The 16,321-nt window shown below is 45.5% G+C and overlaps 1 protein-coding gene and 1 long non-coding RNA gene across 3 annotated transcripts in view; one reads left to right on the top strand and one right to left on the bottom strand.

The window, feature by feature from the left end:
* LOC149361202 (uncharacterized) overlaps positions 1 to 16,321 on the top strand; it is a 74,977-nt gene that overhangs the window by 43,248 nt on the left and 15,408 nt on the right. The window contains exons 3-4 of one of the 2 annotated variants that reach the window (XM_089569466.1): positions 9,853 to 9,945; positions 14,713 to 14,851. In XM_089569466.1, the coding sequence (XP_089425592.1) occupies positions 9,853 to 9,945; positions 14,713 to 14,851 (232 nt within the window). The remainder of the gene's footprint in view (positions 1 to 9,852; positions 9,946 to 14,712; positions 14,852 to 16,321) is intronic. The other variant, XM_089569467.1, reaches the window with a different exon arrangement.
* On the bottom strand, positions 4 to 4,740 carry LOC149361203 (uncharacterized). The gene is made up of 3 exons (XR_016288922.1): positions 4,586 to 4,740; positions 2,511 to 2,622; positions 4 to 2,422 (listed from the first exon to the last, which is right to left on the bottom strand). It is a non-coding gene; the product is annotated as an uncharacterized LOC149361203 (long non-coding RNA).

Raw genomic sequence — 16,321 nt, 5'->3', positions numbered from 1 at the left:
GTAGTACCCTTGTAGGTTAACTGAAGGCTTAGTTCTGCTGACTCTGGTGCTGGGAATTGAGAGTTAAGAGCACGCACTATCCTGGCATCTACGATCTCTGATTGCAATGCAAAACACTTTTCTTGCACCAAATCGTCAGGGATAACATTTCCTGCCCTACAGTATGCTTGAAGCATTTCATGCTTGCTCGACATAGTAAGCGTGATATTCTTAAAATTCTGTGAGGCTCGGATAATGCGCTTGAAATATGAATGCTTACTCTCAAAACGCAATGTTGACGAGTGAACCAATGGACCGAAACGATAACAGAGATCGGGGTAATGACATAAAAAATGATGTTTGGGTCTCAGAGGCACTCCTGTAAAAAGTCTAGCTCTTCCAGTGATGTACTCACCAATAAGAACCCTGAGGTACTCAACCTGAGTTAAATGAAGCTTGGGAGACATAACTATAATAGTGATAGATTTCAACATCAAGTACAAGCTCCATACCTCGTCTTCACAGTCAACTATTTTGTCATGGATGAGAATAGGCAGCAGTCTTATCAAGTAATAGATTTCAACTGCTTGCCCACGCACTTTACAGCTCTTGTTATTTGTAAGAGTTGCTGGCCTGCTTTTAGCATCCCGACTGCTCAGAGATATATTCTTGATTCGTTCATTTAGCTGTGCAACTGTGAACCAAATATTTTTTATGAACAAGGTGCTGCACAATCAGTGACAAATCAAAGGGAGCGATCCCTTCTAAAATGTCATGAGCAACACATGGTGGCAGCCCAGACGTCACATGAAAAGACTGCAAGGCATTAAAAGCAGAGTCAAATTTCACTCCTTTTGCCAAGTCATGGCGGCCCTGTTCGGCCGTGCTCACACAGTTATTGTGTGCATCACGTCAGCGTTGCAGCCGCACTAAATGAGGGTTGATCAGAAAGTCCTCCTTCGTGACCTCACAGTATCGGCAAAACCACCTTGATGTAGAAAAGTTTTCTGTGAAGCCACCAATTCCATGGCTTCCCAAATTGTCACCCAGGATAGCAACCAAGGCGCATTTGAAGTGATCACTTCCCACAACAATTCCATTTTCTTCAAGGTCCTTAAGTTCTTCCACTACTGTCTTCATCACAGCATGGTGGCCTAGATTCACAAGTGTCGACTCATAACAAATCATCACTAATTGAATATTATGAACCTTTGTAGTAAAGTGCGAAGGAAGGTTGGCAACACTATAATACATCCCTATAACTTTGTGCTTTTTTTGCCGATCCAAGTGGATTTGCCACTTCAAATGCATCTTGGTACAAGAGCAGTTGAATAGCGCCACTGTTCTGCAGTAAGTAGGCAGAATCTTTACAAAGGGTTCCATCACTGAAGCTGGAAAGATACTGGCTGTCACAAACAGTGCCCTCGTTTAAAGCTTGTTTCACCGTAACATCTTCAAGCATCGCAGCAAGGGACTGCTTAATTGGCACATAACGGATACTTCGTTCATTCTTAAAGGTTATCTCGACTGGCTCTATTATTTTCAATTGCTTTTTATAAAATTCGTGTCGTGCATATTTACTTCGCAACACACCACCAACTGTATTAAAAGGGGTTTCTTCATTGCTTAATGCAGAGATAATCTTGCCAGATGCTTCGTCATCTATGTTGTGTTCGTGAAGTATCTGACCAATAACATTGAGCCTGTGGTCTACGGACAATAAATTCATAGAATGAATTTCAGTACTGATACTCTGCACCACGGATGACGGTACAAGGTGGAATGATTCTAATTTCATTAAAAAGAGGGATGCATTTCTTGTCTGCCAAGACTGCACAATAGAGTCTGCAGCACCTGAAGATGCTCGTTCAACAGCGGTGCAGTCTTCATCTACACTGCTAGGTGCAGCAGAATCTTCACATTGTGCCACACTGCGCGTTGGGCACAAACTGCTGCCATGACAGCGATTCACATGAGACGTGAAAGATTTCGCGTTTGAAAATTCTCGTTTGCAGTTAACAAAACAACATGCTGTGGCAACACCAATAGAAATGTGGTTTTTAACATGCGTCACAACATCTTTCCTGAAGAGAAACTGGGCATCACAGAACGTATGAGGACAGCTAAATGTTTCTCCTGACGATGTTGCAGGAGCAACATCTGTAACATGACTGCGCGAAACGTGCACACGCAGCGCCTTAAATGTTCTGAAATGTTTGGAGCAACCTTCATTTATGCACGGTATGTTAATGTTGTGAATATTGGAATGAATTTTGTAGTGTGTCTCATATTTGTACAAGTTCAGCACTGGAGTCTGACAAATATGACAAAAAATCATGATCGTAAACAAAGTTTGCAGAAAGCCTATGCGCCTATGAGCCAGCTGCGCTGACGATGCGGTGATGTGCTGCAGACGTGCCTTGGGCGCATGTGGAGAGCTCGCCTGCGCATTAAAGATTTCAGTTATTAATAGTAAGTGTCTTCAGAAGTAAGAAGTAGATTAAAAAATTTCTGCGATATCAAGTGCATACCTTGCTTGATAGAGCTTCAAAACTGAGTTGACATCCGTGGCCAAATATGCACGAGTTGCCAGAAGGTCCACGCTGACCCTTGAGTGAAAATGCTCCAGGCCTGGTCTGCGAACTAGAGATGATTGGTGCTATTAGCAATCAATCGTAGCCACTTGACAGTTGCATAAGGTAACTTGCATGTTACAGGAACAAGCAGATGTTTGCAGATGCATTTGTTATAAACATTTCATTAATGCATCAGTGCACAATGCAATGAAATGTACATTTTCTTGACTGTATCTGACACCACAAACACATTAAAGCTTTATATTATTGCTGTGTACACCATATAAAGGAGAGGGACACAAAAAAGAATACTTGACGTTGATTAGTCACCACTGTCCTGGTTGTTAGATTGTCATGCTTCTGAAAATACCATCAGTGTCGCTCCAGACCTCACAGACACAAGCGGCCAAGCTATATGAGGCAAAATCTTGAACAGCTTAGGGGATGACTTACAGGCGGGTACAAAAATTTGATCATGTGGTTGGCCAGAGTAGTTTTAGACTAGTAATGAAATGCATGCTTTAAATTAAAGCAAACTGGTCGTCGCATGTAACCAAAGGAAATGGAAAGAAAGCACCTGCTAGAGCAGGGACCCAGTAATGTAAAATTACTCCATTTAAGCCTGCGACACTCTTCGATTGGTCAAAATTCAAACATGCCGCTCCTTAAGTGAAATAGTTTTGTGGCCAGTTTGACATTTGACCAGTCACAGAGTGCAGCGGGCTTAAATGGAGTAGTTTTACATTATCAGGAACCAGAACAGAACTTTTTACTGGTGTTGTGCCTATGTAGCCAATTAAGACACTCCAGATAAATTTGCAAACGCATGCCCTTTGATGCTTCACTGAATAAATCTGCACCATTGTAGAACTGTCTGAAAATATCACCTTGTTTGAAAAAAGTTTCTAATTCTGAAATTTTCGATGAGTTCCCTTTCAATAACCATGCTACAGTGGCAGAATACCGGTACCTGGTAGAGGCGATTTTTAAAAAGTTTCTTAAATATAAAAGAAGCTCATTGCTATATTAGCGATTACACTCGTTTGATAAAAATAAGCAATGTTTTCTGAATGAGCCTCGAATCATCATGGCAGCGTTGTGTTGTGATGGCCCCATTTCTAATGAAGCACAGGTGTAGTTACCGTAGTTACAATGTGGCTTCTCGCAAAACCTATTTTGAGATCGCATCATGTAAAACAGATTAAGGAGGCGTCTAATCTTCATTGGTGCACCGCGCAGTGGGGCTCTACACACATGCGGTAATTGTTTTGCATGAAGTAATTTATAAATGAATGAAGTTAATAAGCCACACATTTCGTATCAGTAGGTATAGAAAATGCGCGAAACATAAAGCATTTTTGCGCTCGCGATAAAGGCACTGTTTTTTCCCCTGAAAAATCAATCCATGCTTTCAGCGCGTTAAATCTTTCATGGTATTCTGTTAGCCCATGTTTTAGCCTGAATGACATAAGAAAATGTAAAAAAATGGTTTTTACAACTACTTTTACTGCCTATTAAGCACATTCATCAGGTGTTCTGCATTTGAACAGCCGCACATGGCGCGCTAGAGCTCGACCAACTCGATTTCGATCCTTGGCCCGCGTAGCAGTGATCGGAAGTCAGATCCGGACGGAGGCTCGATCGCGATCGTATGAGCCCGCATGACTTTCTTCGACTCTCTTCAATCAACGCGCGCCAATGCTCTCTGTACGCTTCAGTGTTCCTTTTTTTTCACATGTGGATGCACGCAGCCCCTGAAAATCGCTGCACGTGGCTGAACCACGAGGCCGCGATTCACGCACGAAGGACCACGCGCGAAAGATCGCGGTTGTGTGGTTTCCGCTTTACGCAGAAGCACGTCTCGAAACGGCAGTTTTGGGCCCACGGCCATCGGTGCGTGTACATTAAGCGTGAGAGCTAGTGCTTTCTTCCGTGTCTCTCGTAAGCTATGTGCCTCACAGAACACGTACTGCACAAACGAAGCATGTAAACATACGAAGAAGCATATAAGCAGAACACAGTGCACTCACCTTTACCCGCTGTAGTTGATTTTCGGCTGCAGATCCAAGCCCACACGTTCCTTGATTGCGTCTTCGTGCCCTTCCAAACGCGCCACACACAAAAAGGCAAAATGGCGCAAGAAGAAGAACTCGTACCCGCGCAAAAGCAGCTCGCAGAGAGAGAAGCGAGGGGACCGAACACCGAACCAGCTCTTCCTGCGCCGACAACAACGAGGAGGGCTCCCTCCTTCGCGCTCCCTCAACCGCGCGGTCCCGAAGTCCCGAAGCGAGCGTTCCTCTCGTGTGACGTCTCGTATGACGTTCCTCTACACGCCAGCCAATCGAGTTTCTCATTTTGTGTTGCGCTCGCCGTCTCTTTCTCCTCGCTCGCTGGCTCACGGCGAAGTCGCAGTCTTTCCCGTTTGACGCTGACGGCTCGTCAAAATAGATAAAAAGGTGGCCGTCAAAATGACATTTTTTTTTTACAGTGTACACGTACTCAACAAAATGTATCCTACACAATACAATGACAAATGCGCTTGGTGCCAAGAACCACCCACGCTGTACCACATAACGTCGGCATGCCAGAGAATAAGCGTGGTACCAGTGATAACAAACCCGAGTGCGGAACAATGGGAGGGAGTGCTCTCCAGCGATCGCCGGGTGGACCAAGAAGGTCTGATTCGGCGAGCAAAACTGGCAGCAGCATCCAGCGGAGCCCTGGACTAAGGGCAACCGACCTTTGAGCAAGATGGACGAAGCCATTTCAAAACCGCCGAATACAACTGAATCTAGAGCTAATAAAGTTTTCACTCACTCACTCACTCACTCACTCACTCACTCACTCACTCACTCACTCACTCACTCACTCACTCACTCACTCACTCACTCACTCACTGTGCAATGCCGCCCAATTTACTTTGACGAACAAGTACGAAGAAGTGCTGGTGTCGTCCAGCCAGTCCAGATATGTGCGGTCACCATCCGTGGACACACCGGCCGGGCGGTATGCCGCCAACAAGGTTCAAGGTTTATTTCAGTCAGGTACATGGCTGAAGAGAAGGGAAAAAAAGCCGCATTTGCGGCTTTACAAAGTTCCCAACCCCTATGTTGCTTCAGTAGCAATTGGGTGAAGAAAAAAAGAAAGAAAAACGCAGAAAAGAAGGAAAAATCAGACATTGCGCAGAAAATACAATGGCCCGCACTTTTGGCTCCTTGCAATACATAAACTATAGGGCTAGACGCAAGCGAACCAATTACAAATGATTTGCAAAGAAACAACATCAAATCGTGGATGTAAACAAAAGCATTTCGCAGACTACGTTGTACACACACGCAAAAGCAACACACTAAAGAAACAGATTTCTTATATTGTTCACCGTTACGGAGCAACTGGCAGCATTAGTGAACCCAAACTTGTCCAGTAGAGAAGGAAGGAGGTTTTGTAGATAATGCAGACCGTAATTAGTTCCTGGACGTGGTACGTGCCAGTGTTCATTGTGTCTTGTTATCCGGGGCACCCGGTTGACGCTCAGATTAGTCATATTTAATAAATGATTGGCCTTATTAAGAAGCTTTGATTTATAAATGTGTAAAAGCCGAAACTCGTGTAGAACACTTAGTGGCATAATGCTGTGCCTGGGAAATAATGATACTGTAGGAGATAAATAATCTACATTAGCTATAGCTCTAAGGGCCTGTTTTTGTAAATAAAAAAGTTTCTCAGTATTAGTGTATGTAGTTTTACACCACACCAAATGGAAATCTCTGGGATGTGACTCGAAAAGAGCATGGTATAGAATAAGCTTTACTTTAGTAGGAAGCATCCACTGGCATCTCCTGATTATTCCTACAGCTCGAGCTAATTTAATTCGTAGCAAATCTATATGGTTATCCCAGCGCATATGCATTTAATCCGCTCAATCTTCGACTCTGGAATGCTAGTGAACCAGACCTTGTCGCAGCCAGGTCAGGACGGAAAGTACTTGTGCCTCTGCACGAGCTCAAAAAAATGCTAGCACAGCAAACTCCCGAAGTTCGTCGTGTCTCTACATAGTGAAGAGCCTGCCGTAGAAGACAGGCGCAGCAGCGTTGCCTTAGAAAAATAATTTGCAAAAAGCTCATGCATCGTACGTTGTTGGGAAAAGCACGCGTTTCGAAAGGTACTTACGTCCTAAGTGCATCATCGCGTCCCCGCAGTGGCACCTCATGAGGAGAAATGCACCCACTGCCAGTCAGTCATACTTAATTTGCCTGTCTGACACCGGAACTATGGCACAGGCAGGTGCGCACACATTGCTGAAAGCACAGAGGAAAAACAAAAATGCCGTTGTGGAAGTGTGACGCAGTAATATATCTACAAAACCGGGGTTATATAGTTGCATGGCAGTCCCGTATTTACCTACACTCCGCGCTTGTTTTACATAGCGTTCGCCAATTTTACACTTCTCTGTGCACAATCGAAACATTTTAGAAATTATATCACTCATCCATTGCAGTGGGCACTTTTCCTTTGGTAGAAAACCCACCGTAAACTTAGAAGCGAATCACTGCGCGTAGGTTTCCGCGGATGCCACCGACTGCCGCTCAGAAGCTCATAAACCGCTTCTGCGGTTCCGCGAAATTCTAATTTATTATTGCGACAGCCACCGTCTCTACCCGGCACCTGCCAAGGGGCTGAGTAAGGCGGAGGAGCGAACTCTGCGGCGCCTGCAGACAGGAACCCTTCTCTGTCCTGCAACAGCAAAACACTTCGATCCGAACACAGATGGGCGCTGCCCGCACTGCGGAGAGATCTGCGATATCTTTCACATGGTGTGGGCATGTACTCAGAATCCTCACCTTCCCCCCTCCCCCACCCCCACCCGAGAGGCATGGGAGACTGCCCTCCTCAACTGCTCCACACTGGAGTCCCAAAGGGCTCTGGTCAAGCGGGCACGAGACGGGGCCTCGTCATGCGGTGTCCCGGACTAAGGATACCGACCATGCAGCAGGTTTTTTTTTTTTTTTACCCTCAAGCTCTCTTTGATTAAAGTTATTCACCACCACCACCACTAGTGCAGCACCGGTGACGCCACCGTAGGTCGACCTCGCGGCGAATAAAATGGAGGTGGCAAGCGTCTAAAGCCTTTCGTGCGTAGTTATGATCATACAGCGTTCACAAACCTATCTTTAAACGCCCGCATTTTACGCAGCAAGTAAAGATCTGCGTTGAAACAGAGCAGGTCCCGCGCTCACTGCACTGTCACCGCCGACCAGTTTACTTTTTTCTTTTCATGCACAACCAGTCTCTGTACTAAGTTGTTTGAAATTTTAAGGCAGAAGCCTTTAATGCCTCATCGTTGTAAGCAGCAGTTGTCGACAGAAATGTCACGCTTTTCAATTGGTCGAAACGGTCGTGACGTCACAGTGCGCGAATTTCAAACGGGGCCAATTGTACTTTGGCTACTAACCATGCAACCAATTAAAGGGAGTGTATAGTGATGCTCCAAGTAAGTGGTACAGAGTTTAGTTAATTGCTTACTTAACCAATTAGCCTAATTAACCTTTCTAGTCAGACCAGATAAATAAATAAAACCGAGTAGAAAATTGGTCGAGCTCGGGAATCGAACCCCGGTCTCCGGAGTGCGAGACGAGCACGCTAACACTCCGCCATTCCAGCTTTTTTTTTTCTTTATTGCCTGGCTTTTGCTCATGACATTGCACAACAAAAATACACATAACGCTATATACATACGACACTGTCGTGGTCAGCCAGCACGAGACTGGCTTCGTCAGCTTAAAATTCCCGCAACATACACAACGGCTCTAGTCTTGAGAGCCACTCGGGAGGCTCCGCAGCTGCTTTTTGGATTGCAAGAAACCAGTCCATGCTTTCCCAAAAATAAATTCGGGCCGGTCGTGCGTCTTTGTCACAATGGTAGCCTGCCATTCTGGAGCGCCATATACAGTGGAGGCCCAAGAGCATTATGAGATCAAAAGGTGCCCCATCCTCATTACCAGTGCTTAAATAGCACTGATAATGATAACACTCCGCCATTCCAGCTCGATGTTTGGTATGAACAAAGGCGCGTGTAGTGAATACGGTGTCTTCGTTTGCTCCCATCTTCCTCCCTTCCCGTTACGGCGAGGTTTAGGTGTCCACTGAGATATGAGAAAAAGATACATTTTAAGGTGAAAGCCTTTAATGTCTCATACTGTCGTGACCAAGACGTGTTAGCAAATTTGTCCGCGTTTCAGATTGCTCGAAATGGTCGTGACGTCACTGCGCGAGAATTTTGTCGGGTGTCCACCGAAATATGTGAGACAGTACTGCACAATTTCCTTTCCTCAAATACAATTTTCGACTGGTGTCCACCGAGATATGTGAGACAGTAACTGCATAACTTTCTTTCCTCAAATGCAATTTTCATTTTCTTCATTGCGGTCTCTCTTTCTTCTTTCACTCCACTTCCTCCCTTCCTGTGCGGTGCGGTTCAGGTGTCCACCGAGATGACAGAGAATTACAGCTCCATTTCCTTTCCTCAAAAAGCGTTCCGTTCAAAGGGCAAGGCATCGCGCCGAACGGGTGGTGGCGTTCCATGGACTCCCTGGCAGCGCTACAACACGCTGTCGCGTTCCACTTCTGAAGGCAAAGATTAAGCGTCATTAATCGGCATTTAATTAATGCACCAACAGAATGTGATGCGAACAATCGCGTCGCAGAATGCAGCACTCAGGCTTTCGCTTTTCACCACTTTAGCCGCTAAAGTTCCTCGTAATTTTTTCTTTAACATATTACGTCATGATCAGGCTATAGCGGTAATATCGTAATCATCATTATAACCAGCCTGAGTACACATACTGCTGGGCAAAGGCTTCTTCCTTATCTTTTCAGTTAACCCTGTCCTTCTCCAGTTGCGGCCACCATATCCCCGCAAACTTCTTTTTATCTCAACCGCCCATTTATTTTTCTGCCGCCCCCTGCTACACTTCCCATCTCTTGGAATCCGCTCTGCTACCTTTAAGCACCAGCGATCATCTTCCTCTTGATTTCGACTAGGATGACATTAACCCACGTTGATCCCTCACTCGCCCGGCCCGCTTCCGATCTCTTAATGTAATATCGTATTAAGCAGACCTTTCTGAAAGTGCTGGGTGTGATTCACTTCAAAACTGCCGGCATTTAAATTATGTAAAGGGATTGCCTCCTTACTATATCATGTACAGCCTCACAAAAAATGCAAATTCTATTCAGAAACTCCCCAAACGTATCAGCGTGACGTAAAACACATCACAGTGCATTTTAACCCTTGTAGGTACTGGTCGTCGTCGGGAACGTGACGGTCGAAAGAGAGGTTGAAGCTGTTGTAGACAACACGGTGAGACACTTCGGAAAAGTAGACATCCTTGTGAGTAGTACCTCAACTTCTCTTACACTTGGAAGAAGCGTTGCATGTTGAAATGGGTAGCAGTACTTTGAGAAGAAACGTGAAATGTTTTCTTTGTTATTGAGGCTATAATTGATAATTTACTGCCCGATGAGATGAATCAGTGGCTTTGGCGTTAGATTTCTGATCCCACAGTGGCGGCTTGAAACTGGCTGCGGTCGCACTATTTTAATGGAGGGGAAATACAAAAATGATAGCATTTTAACGTAATTAAACCGAGTAGCACGTGCGAAAGCACTTGAGGTAACACAGCCACAAAGGCAACCGCATGCAAGATCTTATCACGTATAATAAATATAAATAACCGCGCCACACATGGGGCAATAAAAAAGACACACAAACACGAGCGCTGACTAGCAACTGAAAGAAACTTTATTGCACCGACGGCTTTATATACGTCCGGGGAACGCTCACAGCATAAAAACATAAGAACTTTAAAACTATAAGCAGCAAGAATCTCCGCGTTTTTAGCAATCAAGCAAACTGATGTTTTTTGCTTCTCAAAGTGATAGAAAGTGACATAGGAGAACTTGTCCACATCTACTATCCGCAGCAGCACGCGGGGATTTGGGGGGGGGGGGGGGGCGGAGCGCCGATTCACCGCACTGATGGAGCAGCTGCGCAAGGCCTCAGCCGCTGGCGCTCCGGCAAAGGTGAAAAGTTGAGGCTTCACACATACCTCGAGTTTTTTAGCTTTGCTAGTATAGCGCTTTCGCGCTAAAACACCTGCGTGCGAAGTCCAAAGTTATTCGTAGCGCGCCGTAGCCCACAGGTCCCTTCGAGACGTAAAACCCGGCAATTTACAATTTTGAATTTGTTGATTTACTTTGTTGCATCACCGACTAAGCAATAAAATAATTTTCAGCTCAGTTCCCATGGCAACATGGACATCAAATGACAACCTCACGCAGCACTCATTTTCATAAGCAGATCAAGAAAGGCTCCGAATATACATGTATATTCTGTGTACCTCAGCGCACAAGAGCATCCATAGCGCACAATACTCAAGGGACACAACACGAGCGCTGAACTTCCACTGAACGGAGCTTCCGCGGTGACTCAGTGGTTATGGTGCTCGACTGCTGACCCGAAAGACGCGGGTTCGATCCCGGCCGCGGTAGTTGGATTTCTTTGGAGGAGAAATTCTAGAGGCTCGTGTACTGTGCGATGTCAGTGCACGTTAAAGAACCCCAGGTGGTCGAAATTTCTGGAGCCCTCCACTACGGCGTCTCGCATAGCCTTAGTCGCTTTCGGACGTTAAACCTCATAAACCAAACCAAATCAAGCTTCCACTGAACGATCTTTATTTGGCGCTGACGACGTTATAAAGTTCACGTAAGTTACAAGTATGGACGACTAACAATGATTATCTTTTCAAGGCCATGATGCGTCAATGAAGGAGAAAAAAAAACAAGTTTCAGTAATCAGGTTGACCGCCTTCAGGAAGCGGGTTACCCGAGGTTTCTTGTAGTAGCAGTAACAGAAAGCATGCGCCGACAAAAAAGAAACACAAGACTGACAGATGGACAGCAAGGACACATGCCCGGATGAGCAGGATAAGAAGGCCTGCTCTGTACGGAACCCGAATCCCTTTGTAACTTGCACCGATAATGTTGTACACAGTTTGCCACTTTCATGTGGCAAGTTGTATACTGGACAAACAGGCCGCTGCCTGAATAAGTGACTCAGCGAGCACCACAGAAACGTTACAGAGGAGGGTCCAGGTAATTTGGCCCGTCACTGCCGTGGTCACAAGTGCACAACTAAGTTCAAGGAGTGTTCAGTGTTATGAAAAAATAGTGATCAAAAAACGAGGGAGATAATTGAAGCTACGGAGATGGAAAAAGAGCGATTGGAAAATTGTGCCAGTGGTCCTTAGGTACCATTATCAAGAAAAGACTTAGCTTTCTTAGATTCAAGGCAGCGAGTGATAGTGTGAAACGTGTTCACTGATTGGTGTTTTTTTTTCCATTCCTTGACATATCATGACATTGACAAGATAATCAATGTTAGTCGTCTATACCTGTACCTTACGTGATATTTATAAGGTTGTCACGGCGGTAAGTTAACATCGTTCAGTGGAAATTTAGCGCTCGTGTTGTGTCCCTTGAATATTGTGCTCTATGTATCCTCATGTTGACTACCCACTAGCCCGAAACCTTACCCTTCTCAGCGCACGCGAAAATATCTACCGCTCGTTGCCTGGCAGCGGCATCACAGTACAGCCGAGCTAGGGCGGTCCGCAGCTCAAGCGAAATTTGGCCGTGACTTCTATTGTTCTGCTGACTTCGAGGCTGGCATGAATATCCGTAGTGGTTCTGACTGTTTTCCGATTCTACCGAAACCTTTCAGCCAGCGTTGTTATTGTTGCCACCAGCTGTTTGCAAGTCACTTACTTAGCGCCTAAAGGCTGAACTCCATGTACGCGAAAACTCACGCGAAGGAGACAGTGGCAAGCGACGAGCGACGCCGTCGCGCGAAGCGAAATGCCCGTGTCGCTTGTCGTGTCACTCGCATCTGCACTGACAGAAAATTTCGCTCTTCGCCCGGAAGTTGCTTCCGCGATTAGCCAATAGCAGTAAATCCGGCAGCGTACGTCACTGGTGGTAACTTCGCGCGCTTTCTCGAAAGTGCCGCATTCTGCGTTGGAAAGTTTTTTCGAGAGCTCGTAGGTACTACAGTTGCATTACCATGGCACACGCCCAAGCCCAAGGCTTCAATGAGAGGCTCATCGACGCCGTGGAGTGCGGCCGGGTTATTTGGGACCAGCAACAATAAAATTATAAGGCGTGCTTCGTTTCAGAAGGTGAAAAGAGCGGGGAGAAAACAGCCAAAACCAAAACTCCCCAACCAAGTACCAAAACTTTGCGTAAGAGTTCCGTTAAACAGTCTGTATTCAATGACAAAGCTGTAAACACATTTTATTTCGCATTTTTCTGGCCAAAATTTTAATCCTTGCAAATAAAGTGACTTGTTATAGGCGCAAACAGTTTTGCGGTGTATTATGCCAGTAACACCGTCGTCGTCTCCATTTAGCGTTCGCGTTGTCGCAACGCATCGAGTTTGGCCGGTGGGCGACAGAGCGAACGCCAGCCGTCGTCGCCGCGCCGCCTCGTCGCGTCGCTTTTTCGCGTACATGGAGCGCAGTCCTAACTTTGATGGCGAGCAAAGAGGTACAGCTGCCGCCACACCTACTGAAATGCAGGCTTCTATGAAGTAAAAGCATTGTGCTTTGAGCAACGGGACATCGAAAATGTACACTCTCCTACAACGAAAAATATTTGTAAACAATCTTTTAAAAAAGCCACTTTTCAATTTTCTGATCTATCTGTGATTTCGATTCTTTCTTGAAATCTATTGGCATGGAGTTTATGGCTAACTGAAGCCACTTTTATTATTTTAAAAGCTGGTTTTCAGTGTTACTCGCTCTAAGACTGAAATTTGTTCCTATCAACGAGAAATTTAAAAACAGTTGCGCAATATAACTTCTCATTTTAGATTTTCAAACATAAGACAGCCTAGCCATTCAGCACTGAATACAGGTGGATAAAATTTGTAAATAAATTTGTAAAGCAGCCAGTATTTCAACCTCTATTTCTGCAATGCAGTGTGTGGGAACTGTGCTGTGAAGTCCCGAATTTTCTACTCTGGTCTGGCGGTGCAGGAAGCAGTTGTGATGCAGTAAGAATCTAAAGCCCATCCAACGCAACTTCCTCTCCGGTGTCTTGATGACCTCTATGGTAGCAACAAAAAGGCATACGATTAATTTTCCTTTGTTTTTCGATCATCTTTTGAAATGAAGCTGAAGCTAATTTCTAACGATTGTTCCTGACTCAGGGCAGAGCTTGATACAGGTAAAGCACGCACGTAGATGTTAATTTATGAAAATGATGCGTACATTTGTTCCAATTCAGAATCGGGTAATAAATTTTTTCTTGAAGTAAGCATTGGAGGGTATGCTGCCACTTCTTTATGGGTCTAGCCCCATCTGGCCATCAGAACATGACTTAAAGGCGCCAAGAAATACGTGCATATAATTTTAAAGCCGCCAAGAAATGCGAGTACATAATTTTAAATTCAAATGCATTTTATAGTGGGGAAATGTTTTTATTTAAATACTAGTAGTTTAATTCGCTGATACTGAGAAGAATGACCGGAAAGATTGCTGCGGAGCATCGATGAAAGAAGCAGTGATTCAAGCTCAAGAAAATAATTCTCGCGTCGCAGATTTATTACTTCCATTCATTGACAAGCGCAGAACACACGGTCGCGTTTTACTTGTGGACTATTTCTTTCTTCTATCGAAAAATTTTCCTCCAAACCATAAGCAGGTGATACCATAATAGAGCCCAGTAACGTTTAACCGGCAGCTGTCCGTTGAAATGGGATAATCTACGGTTAACGCCACAGGCCTTCTCAAAACTGTAGGGTCCCGTTTATTATACTGAACAATGTGGTGTCATATGGCGGCAGCTGCTTCTGCGGTGCGAAGCCATAACTGCGCTCCTAGAGATTGAAAAAGTTGCCGCATTCTAAGTTCAAGCTGCAAAAACGGTCAAACGTATACCTAGCCGCAACGTTCAGCGCCGCTTGCTCCGTCTTTTTTCGCCGCATGTTTTGATTCCCAGACTCTCCCAATACACACGTGCTGCGATTTTTTTTTTATGTAAGTCCGTAGAAGGATGTTTCGCTTTAACACTGGCACGTGAGTTTTATTCTACGGCGCAGGTGAACAGTGCTGGAATTATGGTGGCAGGAACAACAGACAGCGCCCCTATGGAGGACTTCAGCCGCGCGTGGGATATCAACCTGCGTGGACCACTGTTAATGATCCGCAAGACTCTGCCCTTTTTGCGCCATTCGAAAGGTAATTCGCACCCAAGATCACTCGTACCGCAATCTCATGGAGATGGAAGCTGATGATGACGACAATGTGCAATGCACAGCGCGAGACTTTGTTGCAGTTTAACACAATGCGTGATTGGCTGCGGGGATCATTGTGCTCTCGTGCAGTGGACAGCGAAGATGGTCTGTTCGCACCGCCGTCAGTTGAAAACCCAGTGCCGGCAATATTTATTTCAGGGATTCGACAAGATTGTTGGATAGGTTCTACTCCGTGAAGTGTTTTCGCACTAAAGGTATCCATCGCAGGCGGTTACAGTCTGCCACTGCACACCAGTCTCACCACTGTAGTCTCACCACTGAACAATGGGAATGGCATTGCACCTCTCGTTATCGGCTCTTTTTTTTCTTTTCTTCAAATTTAAGCAGCGCTAACTTTTAAGACGAATACACACAGGACATGACAGGACGGGCGCTGACTCCAACTATGTTTATTGAACACGTTTTTCATATAATATATAAGAAAATACGACCGTGAGCGCATGCGCATCTACGTCTGACCACAGAAGGAAAGGCCAAGAAAACGGGACGGGAGGCAAGAGTAAAATGAGGTCGCTTTTTTGTCCCTTCCGAAAGATGACAGCAAAGGTAGATCAAGGTGAGCAGAACGCTTTTCGTCCCTTATTTTCAAGCAATCTGAATTTACTGACATGCAGGGAGACAGAGGTGGTGCTGACACACATGTCACCCCTTGCCTTGATAAAAAATGCTTCGGATAATTCCCGAGCTAATCTATCTTTGCTCCTGGCAAGCATTTTGATCTTGTCAATCCGTGGCCCACAGTTCTGATCGTTTAGATACTTGCAAGAACGGCAATGGGCGGGTAGATTCATGCATGAGTCTGATGCGTTTTCCAAACTTCGTTCATGTTCCCTGGCATGTTCGTTAACACAACGCCCTGTCTGGCCAACGTACACTTTGCCACAGGAAAGGGGGATCTCATAGACTACACCCGTGGCGCACCGGACAAAGGGCTTAGCGTGTTTTTTTTTCACAGCCGGATGTTGCAGGGCCACTAATGCTGACTTTAGGGCACATCTTGGCCAGTTCACAAGGCGCAGAGAACACCTCGGCTCATTCGTGAACGCGGGGGGCCGCCGCTCTTGTGATCGGTCACTTGTGCTAATCGAGTTTATGTGAAACTTGACCTTGAAGCTCACCTTGACAAACCTATCATTGCAACAGCCCGCGCCGAAATAAAATTAATATTGCTGCGACTGGGTTTGGAACTCGCGGATGCGGAAACGGACAAGCTTGGCACGCCACTGCGCGCAACCACTGCAATATCGCCGCAGCCGATCACGCCTGCTGTTAAACAGCAACACACCCTAGCGCTGTGCACTGCACATCGTCGTCTTCATCAACTTCTACCTGCGACACGAACAGATGCTATCAGCTTGATCTAACCTTAGTACAATATCGTCGCCAGCCGTGC

The sequence above is a fragment of the Amblyomma mixtum genome, chromosome 2 (assembly GCF_055824585.1).
Source record: "Amblyomma mixtum isolate Tamu chromosome 2, ASM5582458v1, whole genome shotgun sequence".
In the NCBI taxonomy this organism is placed as follows: Eukaryota; Metazoa; Arthropoda; class Arachnida; order Ixodida; family Ixodidae; genus Amblyomma; species Amblyomma mixtum.
This window is presented reverse-complemented; position numbering and strand designations above follow the sequence as displayed.